Source organism: Macrobrachium rosenbergii, chromosome 27 (assembly GCF_040412425.1).
Source record: "Macrobrachium rosenbergii isolate ZJJX-2024 chromosome 27, ASM4041242v1, whole genome shotgun sequence".
In the NCBI taxonomy this organism is placed as follows: Eukaryota; Metazoa; Arthropoda; class Malacostraca; order Decapoda; family Palaemonidae; genus Macrobrachium; species Macrobrachium rosenbergii.
The window spans coordinates 4,506,330-4,531,339 of NC_089767.1; the positions used below are offsets into that span (position 1 = coordinate 4,506,330).

Genomic DNA, 25,010 nt, shown 5'->3' on the forward strand with positions numbered 1-25,010 from the left:
GTTTCATATTCAAAATTGTTGAAGTTTGCTCCAGTTTTGGGATGCTGCACTTCTGAAATTTCACATCTTTTCTTGATAAAGTTATTACACATGTGTTTTGTATTTAGGACATGCAGTCAGCTCACATGGAGTTAAACGCATAGCGTTTCTTAGTGTAAGCCAGGTTGTTGCCATTTGTAAAACTCTCTAGCTTACATCGCCTAGTGGGAAATTGTACGGGGCTTGGAGTTGTCTTCTGATTAAGGCATTTTACTCTGTGAAATGCCCAGTAATAGCATGTTTATGTTTTATATATAAATAAGGCTTTATTTCTTTCGCGTAATATAAGTCCTAGGCAGTTACCTAGTACTGCACTATATAATTATTGTACATGGTGTTGCTCACATTGTTTGAATCAGTAGTGCTACTTGTTCTCTGTAAGAGAAAACATTGGCTTTTCAAAGACACTCCGATCTTGAAGACATTCCAGTTTTGAAAGGCAACATTTTGAAAAAATGAATGGACTTGTCATTCTCTAACATAATGAATTCTTTTAATATATTGAAATCAGAGAAGATGGTAATGGGCATTTACAGTATTTGCCAGCCTAAAAGACACATTTTACTAGACATTTTTGGAATAAAATATTTAAAATTGGCACTCAGCCTAGCAGACCTCTTTGAAGGTTACAGTTGTTGGAAGGAGATAGGTGACATGTTCTGAGCTATGTAGATGTAGCCAATTTTTTTTTTTTTTTTTGAATAACATTAACTTTCATGATAATTCCTGTTCAAATGAGGTGTGTGTACACCAGTACAAAGTAATGACAATTTTTTAGGAAGGTGTTGGAAGTTGTAACAAAGTCAACAGTAGGTACAGGCATGATAATAATTATGATGATTAAACACCATATGCACAGCCTGTTAGTGTGTGTGTGTGTGTGTGTGTGTGTTTGTCTTTTGATTTTATATAAAGTAGCTACCATTTTGTACTCGCAATTTTGTATCACCACATTGAGAATCTAATGTACATTTCATCCAAATCTTATTGTATGTGTGTGCATCCAGAGATTAAGGTGGAGTAAAATAACAGTACTCAGCAACCTGAGAGTAAGAGAACAGAGAGAGAGAGAGAGAGAGAGAGAGAGAGAGATAGAGAAACTCAATGCATAATATTAGAAAATATACGTAGTTTACCATAACATGATGTGCATGTGTCATTTATATATGCATATATATGAAAATTTTTATCACACCATGATTTATATACATTCATGAAGTTTGTCAAATGTTGTTTAATATCAAATTCATGCTACTCTCATTAAAGATATCAATATTCCCATTGGGGAATGATCACCATGCATATATATGAAATTTTTATCACACCGTGAATTATTTATAAGTGATAAATGGATTGGATAAATGCAGGGTCTCAATCCCACGACACAGTTTCCTTCCAACAATTCCGGTCGATGGTCTACCCACTGAGCTATCAAGAGGGGTGTAAGCAGCAAAAACCAAATTGGACTTCCACTGCCCCACATTAATATGTCTCCAAGAGAAAAATTTCTCATGAAATTAAATAAAGTAGCAATTGCTCTTAAATTGTGGATACTGCATATTTACTTTCAATAACAGTAAGAGATGTGGATCAAGTTTCTCATATGCTAGCCATGTTAAATATTTAACAAAGAAAGGTTTCGCATACTTTGACAAGGGTGTGTTCAATTTTATAACACCGCAAAATAAATGATTAACTGGCAGTTTTCTCTGCAAGACTGCTCATCATGCATATATGAGAGTCTTGTGCCCTGAATGAAATCAGTCTTCTGGGAGCAGCAATATCTTAGGATTCCAGATCGGGTAAGAATGTTTTGGGTTCCATGTAAGAAGCTCTTAGGTTGCTTGGCTGAGCAGATTTCGTCTAGCTGTACAGTACTAGTCACCATCCTATTCTTAATGTGGGAATCAGCTCTCTTTCACTGTAAGATTCATCCCAAATAATGTAAATTTTCATATTAAAACTTTTTATTTGGATTAGTATGTACCTACTGTTAAAGTAGATCACCCAGCCTCCCCACAACTTACTGGGCTGTCAAGGAGAATTCTGACAAGAGCTAAAACATTGAAAACACAACTGGGTTAGTCAAACAATCTTTTTCTTCTGTTGTTTGAATGTCGGCATGCCTGTCCACGCACAGACATAGCTATCTTGAACAGCACATAAGTATCCAAATGATGAATTATATGAAAATTTAAATTTTCAGAGCTCTCTGAAACTGAACAAGTAAATATTATTTTTTAAATTTAATGACAACTCAGTTACTTTATGTGGAATTGCTGTACATTATAAGCTATGCAACTTGACCCCAGGGTAGCATGTAGGCTATCTTCATTACGCAACGGATTTCGTTACTTATCAGGAAGGGGGGGTGGGGCGAAGACTCCCAACTGCCAATTATGAGATGCCACTTTACATTTATCAACATAATTTTAGTGCTCTTTTGAGGAAGAGCATGTATTTTAACATCTGCTATAAAGGTCAGTTTAGCCGTCATATCTTTTATGGGAATCATTGCCCTTCAAACCTAGCATAGCCTAAAGTAGCCTACCCTTAGGGTGAAACTCCCCACGGATGATGCAGTTTTAATTTCAGCACTATACTGTACTGTAGTTCTTAATTAACTGAGAATAACATTTACTGTACTCTATTCAGATACCTGTACTACAATGCACTGTATTTTTCTTGATATAAATGCAAGTACAGAATGAAAAATAAAGCATATATACTGTATAGACAATATATATGCACGCAGATCATGAAAGAGGTGATCGCAGATAAACGAAATACTCTAAAATTGAAAGGTTTGTTGGGAAAGCAGTTCATTGTGATGGAAACTTATTGTGTAAATGTTGGCTTCTTTTGTGTAAAAATATGAATAAGTTGTACAGAACCATATCTTACAGTAATTCAGAATAGGGCAGTAAGAGTTAATCAGGCGTAAAATCTTTGAGTGATAACTTTTCTGTGTTTTTGGAATTATTTGTAAAGCTTTGAGTACATTTAAATTGAGTATTAATAATGTACACCACTGTAGAGAAAAGAAAACTGGCCTTTGGTGAATGTTATTGTTGCTGGCTTGTTGAGCTAAAGTTATGCTCTTGTGCCAATGGTAAGGCAGTAACTCAAATTATTCTTTTAGCATCATGTGATGCTATGCCATCGAAAGATATTTATCTTTTTGCAGTGGACAAATTTTCTTCACAAAGAAGCATTATTCTTCTAACCAGGGTAGTATTTTTATGCATTTAGCATTTTAATGAGCTTTAAGTCAATATCATTAACACTCGATGTTTATCATTTCAGGTGTAAGGGCCATTTGTCAGCCTCTTATAGATTTGATCTATGTATAGACTTAGCCTGTTAAAGCTAAAAAAGTTATTTGTATCATCAACAAAAAATTGAACTTTTAGAATGATACATAATATAGTACCACTATCTTAGTTTAGTCATACATCATTGCATTTATTTAATTTGGAGTGTTGCCAGTTATGCCAATCTATCTGATGGCATTTTTCCTCCATTCTTCCTGTGTATATGAAGTTGCCACCAGTGTAGGCTCTTTTGCACAAACTGGGGGATGCAAGATTCTAAAATAAGACAGGACATTTTTTTGTGTGACTGAATTTGTCCTTGTCTCTCACTTTGGCATTCGTTACTGCCAGACATATGCCATAAATACATAAAACATCCTACAGTTGAATATGCCATAAGCATGAAATGGCTTATGGTTGATGTTTTATTAATGTAGTGAATGTAAGTCTTCTGAAATGAGATGGTCATTGAAGAGTTGGTGTAATACAAAAAAATACAATATACAGGGAGTACCCGGTTATCAGCAGGCTTGGTTATCGGCGATCCAGTTTTTCGGCACTTGTCTAGCAACGAAAAGTGGCGATTTTCGCTGCCGACATGCACCGATCTTTGCTTATCGGCGCCGATAATCACGTACTGGTGCCAATACATACCTAACATAGGCACCGATGACCAAAAATCAGCGATTTTTGCCTCTTGTTGGTGCCAATAAGCACCGAAAAAGTGCCAAAAATCACTGATTTTCGGGTATCATTGATTTTTGCTTATCGTCACACCATCGGAACGGAACCTCCGCCGATAACCGGGGACTGCTTGTACCAGTATTTTATGTGTAGGTTATGCTGGCTGAGGAAGGAAGTATGCTGAAATATTCTGAACTTTGTCATTGTGCGGCAGTAAGGCTAGCGATTATGTTACGTGTCCTTCTACTGGAAGTGTGTTGCACTGTAGTGCTGCATTAGTATTAGTTACACAAATTCAGTCATTTATGTTGGGTGAACTGCAGTTAACCACAGTTCACCTCATCCTCTTAGCTATAAGCTACATGTCTTCGGCTCCCTGCCTCTCATCTGTAATAGAGGCCTGTCAACCATGTGGTAATTTTTTTTTCATAATTTTTAGGGACAGTAGCCATAATGCAGAAAAAAGTACAGTATATTTTTCTGGTGTTAGAACTGTTATTTTTAAATATGCACCCTGTATGGGTATTTGTAAATAATGTATTTGTAATTTGATTATTGTAAGACCAATGCCATAGCGTATATTACCTTGACCATGAAAAAGAATTTAGTTTCAGAAATTTCTAGCTATGAATACTTTTGTGTCACTTTGATTGGTTTTGTTTTTGCAGAATTCATCATGAAAAATTGGTTTAGTGTTAGATATTTATTGTACTGAGTCTCTCCTTCTGCAGTGCATTTTATTCACAAGAAATTACATGTTACTCACTGTTTTAGGCCTTATGACATTTTTTAAACCTTTAGTATTGTGCTTCTAAATATGACCCAATATTTCAATATGAAATTCTTCCTTCTGGAAGTAAATCCAAGGTAGTTTGTTAGTAAGGTTCAACAAACCTGCTTCTCTCCACCAGTGCAGCGTCACCCATCACAGAATAGGGCTGTTTGTTGTAAACAGAGTATATACCCCTTATTACTCCTTATCATCACTTAAAATGAGACTGTGACTGTCACGAAATGTTGCCACAAAGTTTTAAGGAGATACATCCAGTTTATATATTTGTGTAAAATCCCAATCCCAGTAGAAAAGACTACTGTATTTGATTGCCTTTTAGAATAAATGTGCTTTGGACTGTCCCTTGACCACAAGGCATTTTTGTTATCTTGGTTAGCTTGTATCTGTTGTTACTGAATAGTACAGTAGGTCAGCTCTGAACAGTGAGTGTCTCAAGCTGATCCGTTTTCTACTTATTTTTCAGCCATGTTTGGGTTCTGATGTAAGCAGAATTATTAGCACCTCTATGATTGTATCAACAGTATCATGGTGATGAACATCTTAGTTTGTCAACATGCATGTACTACCTGTACTACAGTAGTACTGAAAAGCAGTGGTCATGGTACCTTTGTGCCATCTGAGAAGAAGAATAGGATTTTGAAGCAATAAAGACAATACATCTTCATGGGATGTTCCTCTGCCCATGAAGAAAATGCTTTAAGGTCATATCACAGATTTTAGCTGTTTCATAGCCAAGGTTAAACTATCAAAATCGAGAGTGGTGACCAGGCATACTATGATAACAGACCGAGGTTAGCATTTGGAGTTGAATTTTTGGAGAGCCACTAATTATCATTGTCTTTGCCAGTGGCATGGAAGTAGGTGCTGTTTTCAGTTTGGTGTATCTGTTTAGTTGGTTGCGAGGATTGTGCAAAAATTTTTGTGAATTTTTATGACAAAATTTTTCTAAAAGGTGGCTTTGTAACAAGCAACAAGTAATTTGATTTTGGCAGAAATAGGAATGGAACTTTTGGTGAAAAGTACTTCGCTCTCTTAAATGCAAAGCAGTGATTAAAGCTAATGCAGTAGATGCGTAGGATATGGAAAATGGCCCATGCTTACATCTACATACACGGAATGCATCTTATGTTCATTTAGATTAGGTATCCCTGCAATTACCATTGCTCATCCCTGGTGGAGGTTCACAGTCTGAATGCTCTTTAATGCTCTTTAGTCTTACTCAAAGTAAGGAACACTCACATGGAACAAGCCTAAAAAGCTATTGACTTGGGAAATAAGCTCATGCTGAATAGAAGGATTTATTCAGTAGAGTTATGCTTTCACGGCAGTCGACCAGTGCTGTCATCATCCGGCAAGGGTAACAGTTATGTGAGTGACACTGTTGAGTTATCTCAAGTCTATAGGCATAGTATTCCAGTTACTTTGGTAGTTTCTGAATCACATATCAGCACTTTAGTTGTTCAATCATTTACTCACCCTGTTTTGTGATTTATGCCTTCCATTTCTGATGTTAATCCTCCCTCTTGTACTCAGTCCCCTGTCTGTTGCCTCATATTTCGTACCTTTTGACAGTTTTACCTATTTGTACTAGCAGCCTTTCCTTGTCCGCTGCTTCTGGTGTTGTAAACATGGCTCTTACTGTCACTTTGGCAGGGTCATGTCTCGAGCTGAAGCTTCACCTCCTTGGATTTTTTGTTGAAGCACAAGGCAAGTGATTCATCTAATGTGGTGACATCATATGAGAACCTTTTACCTTCTCCCATTCAAAGTTATCCCTTCCAACCAGTTGTCTCATCATCTAGTGTGCCACCCACTCCCTCCTAACTATGTGATACTTCCCAATTGCTTCCCATGATATTGCTGAGCATGTTACCTTCTCAGGCTTCTACCCCTCCTCACCATCATAGTCAGTAGATTTTCCAGTTTCTGCCTCCCCAGTTCTTCCTTTAGACTTGATGGATTTCAACCGCAATCCGGAGGATTCTCCATTGGTTTTTGAGCCTGTTCAGCCGAGTTGGAAGGTAAAGTTATCTGATTCATTTACACTGCATTTTGAGGTGATTGTGAAAGTTTTATCCCTTGAGGCAGGTTCTTGGGCTGCAACTGCTTTGGTTTCCCGTTCTATGAAGCTGCATAGAGCTGCCAGTGCACAGGTACGAAGCCAGATCTTCATCCTTCTCCCACTCAAGACAAGTTTTTTCAAATTGTGTGACCCATTAAAGTGAAGATCTCTCTAAACCAGTAAGGTTCTATGGCCTAGCAGTAATGGAGAAGTGATTATGAAGTCTGTATGTAATTCAGTTGAAGTGCTTTCATTTACTGAAGTTGCTTGTAGCATAGCTGCTCATTTATTGTGCCAAGTGAAACAGTGTGTTAGTCCTGAAGGGGCGACAGTTCTTTATGGAACTTTGGAGTATTTGAGCTGTTTTGGACACTGTGGGAGAAATGCTTCATGTTTTTGCCAGCTCATTTTTAAACAAACAGGAACAGTTGTGTTCATATTTTATCATATAAAGTAGCTCCAGATCAGTGGTTAGTCCATTGCTGAAGATGCCTCAAATCAGGAGTGTAGGGAATTTTCAACACAATCTTTAAAATCTTCCTTTATGCATCCTGCACCTGCAGCTAATCTAGAATCAAAAGTTCTGTGCAGGACATAAATCCAAACTGTTGTTAGGTTCTTCCACTTCCAGTAAGCCCTTTTGGGATGATATGGCTCACATTCTAAGGGAGAGAATTGCAAAGGCAACTGTAACTGATGTTTCAAGCCCCAAGGTCCAGTACAAGGTCATCTTCAGAGTTTTTGGGGTGTTTGGCGAAGTTTTGGAGCAGAACCTTGGGTGGTGAAGGTTCTCGGAGGAATATGTAGTACCTTTTGTTACACCTCCACCCATGTAAGCATCCTCGATATCCTTCCCAGCATACTTTCATCACACAAAAAGTTCCAAATTTTGCAGGAGGCGATCAAACAGTTTGTAAGCAAGGAGGCAATTGAGCCAGTTTTAGACAAGTCACCAGACTTTTACAAAAGCCTTTTTCTCATTTCCAAGGCCTTGTGGGGCTTTAGACCAGTATTGGATGTTGATGAAGTCATCCAGTTCAGTCTCATGCAAAATCTATAAAGATGATAGTTACCATGGCAGTACAGTCCTTTGTAGGTGGATCTAAGTACCTTTTTGGCAAGATAATTATGACAGCTAAAAAAGGAGACCACTGTAGTTTTTGCCAGGATAAGGTGTGGAATCCTTTTTGCTCTCTGCAAGAAAAAACTCAGCACTTGTCTATGTTGGATCAAGTTGAATTCATATATTTATGTTTCTAGTTTGTCTTCCTCCCCTATTAACTAATGATGAGCAACTGTTATACAGCCCATAGGCTAAGGCAGAGTTAGATCACTGATCTGATGTGACTAAACAAGTTTCAGTCAATATTTCTCTTCCTATTACATGTCTTCCCGAGTCTCTTCTGACGTTGACATTGTATTTCAAGGTATAATGAAAAGATTATTAATAATCTTGATAATCAGGGAGGGGCTCTAAATTACTCTTCAGAAATGATGTTTGGGATTCGACATCCCAAACAATGGAAAATGCATTTTTCCAGTGAGAAAGAAATGTAAACTGTAGTGCATTGTGCAAATGGTTCTTTAAATGCAGATACAACAATTTGCCCATCCTAAAATTCCTCTGGAAGGCTACTGAAAGGTAATCTAAATTCAGGATTTATGACTGCCAATATGCCTCCAAGATAAATTTTAGGTGCTCTTTTAGATTCAGATAAGTATATCTAAGATAGTCTTTACAATGGCTATGACTCTAGCTTTGTTGAAAGTAATTTTAATGTTGATTTTGATTTGGTTAACTACAAACCCTTAAACTTTTGTACCTTAAATACTGAAGAGTACATTTTGGCTTCAGTCACTGTTTTCTAAGCAACCAGCCACCAGAAGCACATAATGTATTTAATGAACAGAGACCTGTCATGTTCTGTGTCCTACAGGTTAGGATTCAAAGACTGTTGTTTGTAGGCTTTACTAGTGACAAGGTAATAGATGTATAAAATAAGATAGTTCAGTATGCAGGTGATGGTTCTCTTTTGCAGGTATGTAGTCCTTAAATGCAAAGTGAAGTTGCTTTACTTTGAACAGACATCTGCAATGGATCAGCCCTTTGTGCATTAAGTATGGCATGAAGCTGAACTTTAGCAGAGGTAACGTGACTGAGTAAATGATGTAATGCCATTCTCCCAGATGTGATTCCCTTCCCATATATGACATGTCCTTGATGATGTTGGTGTATGTCTTTCTTTTTTGCAGCAGCAGCAAGAAAATATTTCCCTAATGCTGCAAGAAAACTAAGAGACTTTTATGCCTACAGATCATAGTTTTAGTGGCACATTGTTTAGCTCCTGCGGTCTACCGTTATTAGGATATGTTCTGCTTGTGAGTCAACAGTTTGATTTAGACCATTTGTAAAAGATAGCTCTTTAGCCATCCTCCACAAATTTTTTCCAGCGAGGAACTTTTGTTAGCACCAAAATCACAGATGGATATGTAGGTTTCATTAGAAGGCTCGTCAGTTCTTTGTAGTAAATAGAAAAGCTGTAATTTTTTTAAAATGTCAAATGGAAACAAAATTTTAAGATCAAGCTAAAATTAGAGATAACCAAATACGTACCCACCACCCATACTATACAGTTTTTTTTGGTATGATTTTAAGCGCATCTAAACTGGAAAGTCTATATTGAGTATGTAGAGACCAAAGGAAAAAGTGGCCACTTAAAAAGAAATTATTATACAATACTCAATGCTAATATAATTAATATAACGAAGAAAAGTTTTATTAACTGTATAGTATAAAAGTCACATACTGAATTTACTAGCAATTTTTTCCATTTAAAAATTTAGATCAAATACACAATGAAGGTCTGAGATTATGTAGTTGAACTCTGAAATCTTCCTTTAAAATTATGCATAAGTTGAATTTTGTGAGGCATCCCAAATTTTACATCATGGCCACATAACAGTGCAAAGGTCGGTAAAGATTAAAGTAAGTGACAATCACTAAAGTGCTATATGCATTGATTAGCAAGAACAAATAAAAAAATTCCCAAATAGTTCAAATAGTTCAGTAATTCCAATAGGCATTTCTATTTTACTGATGTTGAAGCTGATTGTCAGTGTTTTTGCTTCCTTATTACAGATGGTATATTTACAGTTCTTTAAATTGTTGAATATTTTTAAAATCATGAATAGTAGACTTGCTGAGTATGCAAAGGTACATTCCATGATGCTACCTCAAACCAAAATTCCTGTAGAGTTAGAATACATATTGCAGAACATTCACCTTAGAGTGGGCATACAATGTATAGTGCAGGTAGGCCTATAAAATCTTGGAACATTCTTAATTATTGCCAGTTTTATCTGGAATGGTTTGGATAATTTTGTAATGTTTTTGCATATTCTCCAAATGTAAAAATTATGTTCATAGTTTAGCATATTAATACTGATCTCTCTGGAAATTTACATACTGTAACCTATCTGATAATAATCCATCATACAATAGGTGAAATATACTGGAACAGCACTCCCTATACCTCATCAATAATAGTTGTTTGGAAGAAATTACTTTCCATATCTTGTCCAAAGCTGTAGGAGAAATGGTTATACAGTATTGAATCTTGGGAAGTTGCTGATTTGTATCGCAAATATCAACAAGCTTATCTTCGAGCTTGATGTTTGAAGTTTAAATTAATTTTCCCCCCAGGTAAATACATACTTTCCCCATAGATGCTGGCTAATTTTAGTACTAAAACTTGTGCATCTACAACATGTATGGACATTGGTTCCTTTCAGTACCAAGTGAATGAGTAAGAAATGTAGAAGGTGGAACTCTTCTGGTTAACAGGTAGAAGAAAAACTAATTATTGAAGGGCTGTTAATGGTGCGCTATAAAGGCAGAAGAATTCAGTCTGTGTGTGGTTTTCTTTTTTTCAGGAGGCACATTTTTTTTAGCCTTGTGGGAAGGAAATACCAGTACAGTATTTCATACATAAAGTCTAACAAATCTCTTATATATGATGTTTAGTACATTCAGACAAAATGTTTGATATAATTGATGTCCTTTGTATTTTGAAGTACTTTACTGTCGGAAAAAAAAAGATTGTGTCAGTACCTTATAGTTTCTTTTAAATTAAATAAACCATAGTTAATATGCCATTATATGGATTACTAGATGTAGGTTTAATAAACAAAATCATAAATATGTGAATGACACAAAGGTTGAAAGGATTTGTTGCTAGTATTGCAACAACAGTTTGAATGAGAGCACAGACCACTGTTACCACGTTCATCTGCTCCTCACCCAGTCCAGTACTTCAGTTCACTTTCTAACTATATACTGGGTTAGGAATTTTTGATACTGTATTGGTTAGCTGTGTAAAATATTGCATCATATTCATTAGAGCGCTGCAGACTTGCTGTAGTTGTATTTATAGCCTAAGTAGTCTTCCAAGAACTTGTCTCCATTTTAAAAGATTAGAATTCTCCAGTTCCATATTTGCAGATAGTAGAAAAGTTAAGACAGACATTCAGTGTTGTGTATTTGGTGAAGCAGGCCAGTTTAAGCCTGCTTTGCCATATCTGCATGCATATACAGTAGTACAATTTCAGTCAAAGATTTTTAAAGGTGTCACTCATAATAGCAAACAGCAGTCTCATGCTAAGCTGACGTGGTTCATTAAAAAAAAATTTGGTTCTTTCTAAGCATGCAGTTAGGAGAGTACACATAGCAGTTTGCCATAATTTGTTATTGAAAGCTTGCCATAAAGTGGTTGCATAATATGCTTAGTTCAATACAAAAATATTGTAAGACATACCTGAGCTTTGCACATACACCAGGTACTGTGTTCTACAAAGTGAGAAAAGTTTTTCTTGTAGAGTATCACAAGTCATTCGATGTAGGTGTAGAAGCTTAAGCTTTGCTCTTACAGACTTCAGCCTCAGGAGGGGCTCCCGGAGTCCCCTCCTCATTGCACTTGATGGGCATCTTCCCCTGGCCTGCCTCCTAATCTCCAGTTGTGTCCTACAGTGAAGAAAAAAAAAAAAAAAAATGAATTATGTAGGTGGAATGGGTGGCTGAGATTGTTGGAGATGAGAGTATTTGTTAGTAGATCAAATGAAACAGCACATCATTTCAGTCAAGATGGAATGCTGTTAGTTGGCTGGGTAAGTATATGAAAACTTCTAATTTTTATAGTGGATGGTATATGCAAAACTATGTAGTTCACTGTACCTCAGCTGCAGAGTCAGGTAGTTTGAGGTAAATTGCTCCTTTCCTACTATCACTTGAATGTACTTTGATGGCAGAAAGATAAGTTACGAATCTTGTCATGTACTTATTGTCTTGCATCTGTTCTCTGCACTGATTTGGAATTGTGCTATGTGGTTTGAATCTTTATCTCTTCCTGTACTTGAGTGTGTAAAATGGTTGAACTGTATCTTTTGATATGCTGTGCTTGATTCCTTGAATATATGGCTCATGTCTTTTTTTTTATAATTTTCCTTTTCTTGATATATAATGCTGGCTTGGGGGATGCCTTGCAACACTGATATCTGTTGGAAGTGTTTCAAAGAACGTTCTGTTGTTTTTCTTGCGATAAAATTCAGAATGCTCCTGAGAAAGTAAATAATAGATTAGTGAAATTTAAATATGGGTAATTGTAAGGTTTCTGTTATTAGTATTATCGGTGGGGGTGCGATACCTTAACTTGAATGTGCATATCTGGTTATCTCTGTTTGAAGGGACAGATTCATTGTATAATCCTATTTATTTCATAGTAGGATTATGGTAGTGTACATTACCGTACAATTCAAGGGGACATGGAATGCTTTTATCAGTGTTGTATTGCTCTTTTTTTCAGTGATGCTGTAGCAATAAGCAGGTGTTCTTGCCATGCAGGCTTTATTGATGAAAACAGAAGTTAAGAATATAATTTATTTCAAATGATCAGGGTTTGGAGTTGCTTATTGTGCATATTATGCCTGTTGCTATTTGGCTTACAGCAGTAAGGCTTTATGTATTTGGAAAATTCATTAGCTGTAAAGTAATCAGTTTATAGAAGTTGCTATTCTACTGGGTTTCTGTAGCATCATCATATCTCAGGGTGGAATCTATTACTGTATTTAAAACCCATTTCGCTGCACGTCTAATTACGGTCTTGGTTTTACAGTGAAAGTAGATCAGCAGTCATCCCAAATCATCTTGGATGAGGAACTAGAAGATATTGAAGATGTGGATGACCTGAGGAATTCCATTCCTGATACTCAGCCGCGGTATGTGCTCATTTCCTGGAGAATTAACCACAGTGATGGAAGAGTGTCATTCCCCATGGCCTTCATCTTCACTACTCCTAGAGGTCAGAATTTTTGTTCGTGTTACTTTAGTATGAAATTGTATTTCAAAAATCGTGTTGACTTTAGTGTGAAACTGTATTTCAAAAATAGTGTTGATCTATATAAGCCCCAATTATAAATGGTTCGTTTGTAACTAATTCTTGAATGATCATAGAATCAGAATTCAACCAGTAAGTGTTGGTCAAGTGTGCTTTTCACAAGTAGGTAAATATATTACAAAGGATGACTGCATCCAATAAAGCTGGTTGCTGCTCAGTAGCATATTTTGTAGAAAGATGTCTGCGGAGGTATTTTAAAAATTTTTAATACTTAATTGTATTTGAAAAACTGTGAGGGAGAAGTAGCACTGGATTCCTGCCAAAGCAAAGGATTAAAGTGACCAAAAACAATGTTTGAAAATCCCAGGAACAATTATATTGTAACAGATAAAGACACAGTTAATGATGGAGAAATGAGACAAATAAGTAGGAAGTGGTGAAAATGCTAGCTAGAAGAAATGTAGGCATTTGTTTTGTGCAGGAGATAAAAATATAAAGGAGCAGGCACAAAAACAATTAATAGTGACAGAGAAATATAAACAGTAGGTATACTGGTCAGAGATTAAATGCTGGAAGATGAGATACAAGTGGAGCAAATAAATGAAAAAATAATGGCAAATGATTTAAGGATGGAAATTTGAAAAAGAAAAAAAATTGATTTCATTGTGGTCTGTTAAGCATTCAAAAGGATGGATTTGTTTTGTGTGTACAGTAATTGGTATTTCTTCCTACTGGAATAGAAGCCATCACCTTTTAAATTAGAAAATATCTTTCATTCATAGAGCTGACTAGTTGAATAAATGTAGCTTCATGGATAGCCATATGGTGGCCCTGGTGTGACGGGGTGGGGGACCACATACCTTCCTCATAGGTGCCCATGCACTCTAATCTTTCGACCTTTTCATGTGAGGTTGTGCTCTCACTTTCCCTCTTCCTTTGGATGAACTTAGCTGAGTTTAACATTCCTTTGTTCTTTTTCTGTTTTGTTGTCTTTGGTTGCTGTGCTTTTTCTCTTGTGGCAAAGAAATAAGATCACTGTAGATGTAAGGGTCTTGAGGGCCGATGGCCACTTCATGTCTCCTGCATCTGTAGACCTACATTAAGTTCTGTTCTCAGTGTCACAGTAAGGCCTGTGTCCATTCTTCCAAATGTGAGGAATGTGTGGATAGGGCTTTTCCTCAGTGAAAAAAAAAGGAAATGTTTAGGATGAAGGAAAAGGAAGGACAAGAGCCATTCACCATCATTATCAGGGCCTTTTACTCTACTGGTGATGCCATCGGATCCTGCATGGACCTTTCTTCTGCCGTTCTGTACTTCTTTACCACCTCCCAAGAGTGCTTCCTTTCAGCAAGGGTTAGCCCTCCCCACCAAAGAAATCTTGTCACTCTGTCTTCCAAAGGTATCGACTTGTCTGGCATTAATAGTCCGTCCCCACAGCAGCATCTCTCCCTGCTGATTATAATAATGATTTGTCCAAGTATGAGTGTGAGTATCATAAGGAAATTCAGCCCACTGGATGTTCTAGGTAGCCCATCCTTTTCTGCCTTACTAGGTGATTGGGGTGGGAAGAATGAGAAAACCTTGTCTCCCAGAATGGAAGATCTTGTCCTTCAAATATAATTTATGCTACCTAAAAAAAAGGCTTCTTTATTTTTCATAGTTTGAATGTCATAGACTTGAGTCTTGCACATTATTGTACAGTGTTTTTAAGAGTCTAAGAAATTATTTCATTTGGTTGGTTATCTTCATTATTGGGCAACATGATTGTTCCTTGCACACTGTTTATTGAGTCATGTTTTGTTACTTTAATTCTGAAGTCATCTGTAGATTCTATCACAAGATAACTCTCAGGTTGGTTTTTGCTTCAATCAACTGTTAGGTTTTTTTTTATTAAAGTCTTTTCAGCTGCTGAATGTCTATTTAATAGTAGGGTGAAGTCTTAGTGATGATACTTGGTTTTCACTCTTTAATTGAGAACCATGACCAGTTCTCTTTTCCAAATAAAGAATCAAAATGAGTGAAGGTGGGATCCTGCCTGAATTTAGTTTTTCTTTTTGTTACCTCTAAAGGTTATAATGTTTTTTCAGTTTCGCTGCTTTTTATAGGAAAAATCTGAAGGGAGAATCAAAGGCACACCAGAGGGTGAAGATTATTGGTTGTTATCATTACATGAAAAAATTAAAACTAATTCTGGATGTGTTCCTACCGGGTAGGTAACCCTACAAGAGTCGTCAGTCTGTCAAGTTTAGACCCAGTGCTAGGGGCAAGTTTGACAGAGTGTTTCACCTTGCTCTGCCATGTCAGGTATCCCAGTTTTATGGGTGGAGGCATGCTGTCCACCTCCACCCACCATCAGTTTCAAGAGTAGAATTTTCTATACGTAATCCAAATTATTGCAAGGACTTCATAATAAAGTCTATTTTGACAGAAGGAAAGCTGAGGTACAAGATTTTCAGGGCTTTGATGTCTTAACTTCATCAAAGCACTGGGAAACTGTTTCTCAGCTGCCATCATCCAAGCCCCTTAACAACAACAGAGGGTCAAGGATCTGGGGGCAAACAAATAACAATAGCAATTTTCTTTGGTATACTAAAAGTGTGATACCACATGGAGATTCTGAATTTAATTTAAAACAAAATAAAGGCAGTCCTCGCTTATCAACTGCATCGCTTAACAGAGTTCCAGTTTTGCAGCGCTTGGCTAATGACGTCATTAACCAGATTTTCGGCAACAGAAAGTGGTTTATCAGCATCGGTGACTAGTTTATTGGTGTTGGTAAGCGGTTTATTGGCACTGATAAGTGGTTCATTGGCACTTACGATGTCGTAAACACCATTTATTACCATAATTATTGGCGATTTTCGGTTAGCTGTGTTCAGCTGGGAACAGAACCCCTGCTGTTAACCGGGGACTGCCTCATGTTGATTGCCAATTTTCATTGAAGATTTTCCAACAGACCTTACCTTCCATGTGCAAATTGCTATTTATTCAGAGACTTTCTCACACTGGTAACAGTGGTATCAGAAGGCGACTACCAGTTTGAGTAAAAAAATAATACAGGCATTCCCTGGTTATCGACGGGGTTCTGTTCTGATGGCATGACGATAAGCATAAATTGCAGATTTTCGGTTATCGGCGCCTCTGTTAGGTATGTATCGGTGCCAATACGTGATTATCAGCACTGAGAAGCGGAAATCGGCACATATTGGTGCCGAAAATCGCCAATTTTCATCGCTAGACAAGCCCTGAAAAACCAGATCGCTGATAACTGAGCCCGTCGATAACCTGGGACTGCCTGTGTTTACATGGATGATATTGGTATACATATTACACAGCATCAAATATGGCATGCCATATATCATCAATAATGCCACATTAAAATGGAAGCTTAGGCCTCATCAGCCAGTTTCTAGTTGTCTATGGAAAAGACCACAGCACCTATGCCCTATAAAATGCAAAGTGGAAAAAATGAGATTGACTTAACACGTAAACATCATCATATACCTCTAAATCAAATAGCAAAGTTCTTAGGCATAAGGTTTGACACACCTAAATTGGAAAGCCTGTATAGGCCAAATAAAAGCCAAATGTAAAAATACTTAAAGTTTAATAAAGAAATTATCTCACACAAATTGGGGAGCCTTGACATTTCTGTACAAAGCAACTATCACGATTGTTCCAGATTATGGATGTTAGTTATACAGTTTAGTCTCAGATACAACTTTGAAAAGTCTGGATCCAGTTTATGATGGGAGACTCAAAATATGCACTGGAGCTTTTAAATCTTCCCCAAACTATTTAACTATTCTGTCCAAGTTGAAAGTGGTGAACCACCTCTAACCCGTTTCATGAGTAGCGATAATGTGTAGTGCATCCCTCGCGAATACCAGGGGCCCACTGCATAGCACTGCAGAAATATGTAATTTTTAGTGACTTTAGAAGTGCTGTAGAAACCCTCCAGAATTACAATACAGAAAATACCCTTTTACAACATTAAATTTTCACTTCACAGATTATATAAAGGTGGTAAAAATACAGAAATACATATACAGTGTACTGGTTTCCTGCCAGTGTAGGCATTAAAGGAAATGAAAAGTAGATAAAATAACACCTAAACTGCAACTGTTATGACAAAGTCACTTGTAGATATTTCTAATACTGCAACGATGTAACTGTAAAACCAGTTATAATCAATGAATGACAGGATATGTGCAACAAGGACATGATAGTAACAAATTAAAGCTGATCAAACCCACTGGTGGAATATGGAATTAATCTTATCAAAAGGAGTGAAACATGCAGATAATTTTGAATTCTCTTGGAATTGGTCACTTCATACATGTACTGTACAGACTGTGGAGGAATACTAACAATTAGCCTTTTTGTATGTGTGAATATTTCAAAATATAATAGACAACAAATGCCAAGCTTGGGGAACAAATCAGTTAAAGAAATTTTGTCAGATTCTCCATTTTTTATCAAGCCAATTACAGTACAGACTCTTTAAGAAACTTTAATAAAATCCCAACTTCATCATTGAGGACAAATCCTTCCAGCCAATTCTTTTAGAGCTAAATAAATTAGCTCAGTAGTCTGGCATCTTCTGTGTAGTGTATCTTGTCTCTGTTTTTCCTGTTGAATGTTTAGTTTTATTAATTTTGAAAATGTCAGACTTCCAGAGGACTTTAAACAGGGAGCAGTAGAACAATGAGGACAGTAATAACTATCTACAGCATTGGTTTTGAAATTTGTGATAAATCTGTTAAATTTCATTAGGCTTACTCAAGTGTTTACGGTATAAGGAAGAATTTCTCCATTGTGCACCTGATATAGACTCCAGTCAGTTCTACCAAGATAAAAATGAGGAATATAAGCAGTTGTGATGCTCTACAATTCAGTGGTTCTCAACCTTTTTTTAGTGATAGCACCCTAACTAATGTAATCATTACCGTGGCAACCCTTCTTCACCATCCCACCATATCGCATGAATTAAATTATTTTAATTAATAAAATTATCCATACTCAAACCAAAATTAGAACACCGATGCAGAAATATACAGCGCAAACAATGAATATATCATAAGAATTAGATAAACATAATTGGAGTAGACACACCGATGATAATTATATGAAGACTTCTGCAAACTTTTCTTTTTTTTTGCAAATGTTCATTGAGATGATCTAGCCAAGGCAAAATTCATGACAATCTTGCGGCACCCATAGGCACTGTCTGTGGCACCCCAGGGTGCCACGGCACCCAGTTTGAGAATCACTGCTCTACATACATGTATTAAGATTGGAAATTGATCACTGCTATACAGATCATCAATTATATTCCAGTCAAACCTGTCTACCACACAGGAGGACCACATATTTTATTTTGCCGTCATTAACACTTCAAAGCTTGTTCATATTCACTAGTTCTTCACTCCACAACTTAGTTTTATCTGCTGTAAAGCAATTGATATTCCAAGTTGGATTGTGAGTATTAATATTTACTGTTGTTAATGCTGGTTGTTGAATATTACCGTAAGGTCTGTAGGCGTCGTGAGTTATAATTCTCGTTTGATATATTTTATCAGTTAATAATGTGAACTGTTTTCAAGGTAGTTTTATAGCTGATATTTGAAAATTAAGATACAGTAATTTGTAATTACTGTATACTGCTATATTTCCATATGCATATATATTGTAGTTCCCAGATTCATTTCATTATGGGATCATGAAGATGCCAGATAAAAATATCTCAGTGAAGGACTTGAATAGTTTGTAAGTTGCAAAACACGGTAGTAGAAAGGTGTTTTTGAAGGATACAAAGGATTTTGACGAGAGATATTCAGGTTTTAATTCTGCTAATATTGTACTGAATGATGTAGTTATTTAAGGGATTATGGGAGTTGGTCAGATTTTGTCATATAAAAGTACAGTACTCTGTTGATGTTTTACTTTGGAGTTTATTGAATTATGGTTTTTCTTTTAACATTTTGATTTCATATGCAATTTTTTTTATATGATTTTGTCTATAATAAGTATGAGACTCCTCTGTAATAAGTACATCAAAAGTTGATGTGCACACAACAGCTATAGTGGATTCAAGTTTGTTTTTATTTGAATTTGTTTTTGGTAAAATTTTTATGCTAAAGCTTTGGTATATTTTTAACTTTGCTTCATGTTTCTATTAAAACAGGCATTAGAGTCACAATTTTGGTCTAAATTTTTAATTAATTACATATATTTGGTAGTTTTACTTTGGCTCCAGTAACTGATGATGGGACAATTTCTTTTCTTGATATCTTTCTTCTATACATTTTTCTTTTATTCTTATGGGTTCTTGGTATTCAACCTTATTTTTTATTGTAGGGTGTTGAATTTCCTGTATTTTTTCTTTGGTGTTAGTACAAGGTTGATTGGTGCGTAGCTTTATAGGTCTAACAGATTTATTTTTCTTGTTATTTTCATTGTAATTATTTTGCCTCTTAGGGGAGTTGTTTTCTAGTATTTTTCTTTTGTTTTCCTTATTTGATCAGGCTTAATATGGATATGGTTGTTATGCTACTGGTATTTCTGGATGCTGTTGTATTTTGATGCTAATACTGGAGAATTGGGAAACCTGGTTTCTTAGTATTGTTTTGTAAGAGGAATTTTTTCATGGCTAAAGGAACCCTTGTGTTTTTAACTCCAGCTTAGCGTCCTTTGCTGCCATGCTGTAGTAGCTTTTTGTTTTGCATATGGTGTTCAAGTACATGGTTAAAGCTGTTAGGGACAGTGCAGATCCGGTCCTTAAGTACATGTCCAGATATGGAAAATAACTCGTATTGTAGCAGTTTAGGTATGATTAGGCAAACCTCCCAGTTCTGACCAAGAATTTTCTGTGGTAGTAGTTTTTCCAATTTTATTTTTTGTAGTTTTTATTGCCATATTGATATATGTTTGCAGGGGGGTCTGATACATTTGTAGGTCATGGATATCATTACAGTGGAACCCGGCTTATTCGCGGAATTTTCTGTGAACACATTTTTCAATAAATCGTGGAAAATTCGGTAATTCACGGATTTTTTTGTCAAAAAATGTTCATTGATTACTGTATTTTCATGTTATTTTTGGACTAAATACATTTTTATCATAAAAAATGTATTACAAGCAGTCCCGGTTTACGATGGGTTCAGCTTACGACGTTCCGAGGTTACGACGCTTTTCAAATATATTTATCAAAAATTATTTCCCAGTTTACGATGCATGTTCCAGGGTTACGACGCGTCGTACGCCGATCCGACGGAGGAAATATGGTTCCAAAACTGCAGAATCATCAAAATTTGGAGGTTTTTTTGATGAAAAACTCAATAAAAATGCAGTTTACATCGTTTTCAATACACCCAAAGCATTAAAAGTAAGGTTTTCTTAGGATTTTTGATGATTTTCAACGATTTTTTGGTTTACGACGCGGCGTAAAAATGGAACCCCCGTCGTAAACCGGGGACTGCCTGTAGTCACAAAAATAACATGAAAAGAGGCAGTTACAGTATAAGCATTTTTCCAGGGCTTTGGTGTTCTACTTTTTTACTGGCAACATGTCTTCTTCATGAGGAAGACATTTAGTTAGTTATAAATGGTTAAACAAATCATTTATAACTGACTAAATGTCTTCCTCATGAAGGTGAGGTGCAGTATCTTTTACTTTCTTCATAAAAGTGAGGTGCTATATCTTTAACTGGGATATACAGTAATTAAACATAGTGACCATTGCTTTCATTCCTTTTATGCCTTTGATATTTTGGAGAACCAATAACTGAGCTTTAATGATTTCAGTCAACCATTTGTTTGTTTTTTGAAGTCTGAAATACACTTGTGTTGGACCAACAATCTCTCCAAAAATTTATTGAGTTGTATATTGTATAGTCTTTGCTAGACACATAAGGGAAGAAATTCCACTTTGTAATCTGCTTTTGAGAACTGAAGAAGTGTTTTGAGAGGAAGGAATCAAGACCCACTATTTGTTGATATATGGTTCAGTGAGTATTGAGTCAGCCTTAAATTTTATTTTCTACTTTATTCTGGTCGTAGTTTGGGACAGGTATTCATGCCATTTTCAGTTACCCCTTTGTTGCTGTCAAGAAATATTTTGTGTAACACAGTATTTAAGATTTTCTCAAGAACTCTCCCACCCCCACCCTTTCCTACAGGGTAGAATGCTGCCTTATCATTGCTCCTCAGTACCTAAGGGTCTCCAATCCAGTGAGATCGTACCCAGCACTGAGGGAAAGGTTTAAAGTACAGTTTCACCTTTCTTGACCATGTCAGGAACTCTGTTTTGTGGGTTAAGAAGCATGATGTCAATTGTCAGAACCAGCGAGAGTCAAATTTTGGTAATTTTGCTGACAGGAGTCATCATTGGTACATTAGAAGTTAAGAAGGGAAAAAAGAAAAATAGGATAGAGAAAAATAGAGGTCTAGCTTTGTCAGGGCACTTTGAACTGCCCTTGAGGGTATGGTTGAACCTCCTGGGGTACAAAAACTATCTTGTGGCCATTGCTAATTTTCTTGCACTGTGCAAACCCATCTCTTTCAGCAAAGTGCTCAGCCATCTAGTGGGATGCAGTGTTTACTGCCCAAAGTTGAGACTGAATTGCTAACGTGGAATGAGGTGGAAAATTAATATGTAATGCAATTGTGTTGCCCAAATAAGGCTTCTACAGATCCCAGATCTGATCCCAAAAAGATTTCCAACCAAAATGGACAGTATTGAGTTCTAGAAGGTTGATATTAAGGCCCTGCTCACCTGCTATTGATAAACTGTTGGTTAACTTGTCCTTAGAGATTGTGCTCCAACCCACTGAAGAGGCATTGTAGAACGAGGTAGATCTGAAGAAGGGAGGGGTGGAAAAGTTGAAGTCCTATAACCACCTAATTAGGTTCTGCACTTCATGAAGCATTGGTTAGTTTTTCTGAGATGGGCAAGACTACTGTTTAAGTGGATCTTGAGAGATTGCATACAGCATTTTTCATCTCCTTTACTATTTCCAAGAGGTTGGCAGTTGAACAGGTAAAAACTAAATTATCCCTCATTCAGTGCAATTGCAGAAAAATTAACATAAAACCTCTTGATATAAAAGTAATGTGTACGAATGTTAGAAATCACCAATCTAAATAGAAAATAACGACTCTGAATAGAAAATTTATGAGTAAAATAAATGAAACATGATTTCCTACAGTCATTGTGAACCCCTAGGACATAAACAAAGCAGACAAAGAGGTAAAAAATATGGAAAAAATACTTATATGTGAATAGTACTCCAAAAGGAACAACATAAATGCTTCCATGCTAGTGAAAGTTAAAAAAATGCCAGATTTGGAAAAAAAATTAAGTACCAAAAGAGATTTCTCATAGACGTATTGGAAGTAACTTCCATACCAAAAATGACAATAAAAGGGAATGTTCACGTGCATTTTCATCCGAAAGCATTGAAATGAATTGGAGATGGTGGTGAAATCTGTAGGAACTGTCTCTTGGAGGCCTTAAACATTTAACTAATAATGGAATTCCATCTTGAGATAAAGAGGAGTACTTCAGATTGAGATGGTGGTGAAATTTGTAGGAACTGTCTCTTGGAAGCCTTAAACATTTAACTAAATAATGGAATTCCATCTTGAGATAAAGAGAAGTACTTCAGATTGAAGCAAAAAGGAGGAGAAGGTTGAGCAGTGAAGCAGAAGAAATGTGGATGGTTAAATCACTGGTGAAAGCAAGATAAAAATGTGGGTTAAATAATTGGTAAAAGCATGTTAAAAATTTTCTTAAGAGCAGCAATTGGATAGAAGGAATAACTTATATTGGAGTCATTTTAAAAGTTAACTTACAATGGAGTAATTTTAAAATTATTTAAACAAAAGATCGAGAATGTTGGTTGCTCGGTTAAGCAATGAAAACAAATTATTGAACCTCAAAGGAGTAGAAAAGGAGAGGAGAGGAACTCATTTATTTCTACATCAATGCAGACAAATATATAAAAAATAATCTTATGTAGTAAGTAATGCAATAACAGCTAATGCAGTTCATTGTATGCTGTTGGATGACTTACGATCTGTCTAGTGTGTCAAGATTTGAGAATTTAACCCGGTTGTAAGTCAGGAGCTTTGTAGGAGTTTGTATCGATTCAGAGAGGGGTAAATGCAATTGAAGATATGTTTACCTGCATGGTATCATGTCACTTTGTACTACAGTCAAAGGTTACCTTTCAATAAGTGTTCTCTTATTCCTGTATTATTTAATAAATGCTTAAGATTAGTATTTACATGCTTAAAATCATGTATTTTTTTAGTAATCAGGTTTTTTTTCCCTTTTAGATTGCCAGCCACAGCTCCAGATGATGTACGCTGGAAGTTACAATTACATGATCAAGGAATGTGACCTTACCAAAGTCTTCCAGGTGCGAGACATTGAGGAACTTGATGATGACTGGATTCAGAGTAATCTTAATAAGTAAAGATCCATAGGTTAATCGCACAAATATACATTTATATAAGTTTCTATATACAGTATATTCTTTTTCACATTATGCTTTTTAATGTAATCATAAAAAATATGAAAAAATAATGGAAGAATTTATTATAAAAGGATATAATAAAATTGTTACATTATAAGAATTTGTTTTTCTTCAGCAGGAAAGTTAGTCACACAGACACAGGTCAGTAGAAAATACATGCAGACAGTTTCACAGATTTTTCATATAGCAGTTAATTTATCTATTACAGTCTAAAACACTTTTGAAAGGCTTAAAGAATTCAGAAGATATTTCAAACCAAGAAATAGAAGAAATGCACTTCTGATCAAAGTGTATTCAGGGAAAGCCCTAAAGAGTGAGGCATATCCTGCTTCTAACAGAAATGAAGCCACTAGTAGTCCTTTATCCTACAGTGGAGAAATCCAAAGGGAAACGCTGTAATTTCAGGATAATTTGCTTTGTCTTAGATATAGGAATCGAATGGAATAGTGTTTTTGGGCCAAAGGCCAAGCACTGGGACCTATGAGGTCATTCAGCGCTGTAACGGAAATTGTTAGCAAAAAGGTTTGAAAGGTGTAATGGGGAAAACCTCGCAGCTTGCACTTTGAAATAATTGTTAGGAGAGGGTGGATAGCAAGATGTTAGAAAAAAAGTATGAATGGAGGTACCGTAAAAGGAATGAAAAGGGGTGCAGCTAGGGGCTGAAGGGACACTGCATAGAACCTTTAGTAATGCCTAAAGAGCGCCCGGTGAAGTGCAATGAAAGCTCTACACCCCTGTGGGGGTCATAGATATACAAACCTTTAGTTTTTATATGGTTACACTTTCAGTGATAGCTGGTCCAGTCATTGACACTTGGTAACATGGTAGTTAACAGTGATAGGTCAGCTAGCAACTGGGTTCTGCCCACTCACCTGTCTGTAACCCATCGCTTTTTCCTTTGGCGACAGAAATAAATGCCACAATGGTAAGGGAGGATTATGTACACGATTTCATATTTGTCTAGGAAAAATGCAAATTATTCTGAATTTACAATCTGTCCTGCTGAGGAAACAGGGCTTCATCCTTATGTGGGCGAATTTGTCTTGTGGAACATGACGGACATGAAAGAATTGCAACACTAGGTTATGAACCCCTAGCATGTCCCTAAGAGTACGCAGCAAAGGCGATAGACTGGCAGGATGGTTCATCATTGCCTAGAAATGCCACCTTCCTGATCAAGTGCATGAG

At 36.3% G+C, this 25,010-nt stretch overlaps 1 protein-coding gene across 1 annotated transcript in view; it reads left to right on the plus strand.

Moving 5' to 3' along the window:
• The window catches only part of GMF (Glia maturation factor), a 29,632-nt gene extending 5,713 nt beyond the window's left edge, over positions 1-23,919 (plus strand). Inside the window, exons 3-4 of the mRNA XM_067128769.1 lie at positions 13,060-13,245; positions 23,623-23,919. Coding sequence (XP_066984870.1) covers positions 13,060-13,245; positions 23,623-23,762 — 326 coding nt within the window. The 3' untranslated portion in view covers positions 23,763-23,919. The remainder of the gene's footprint in view (positions 1-13,059; positions 13,246-23,622) is intronic.
• The last annotated feature ends 1,091 nt before the right edge of the window (positions 23,920-25,010 follow it).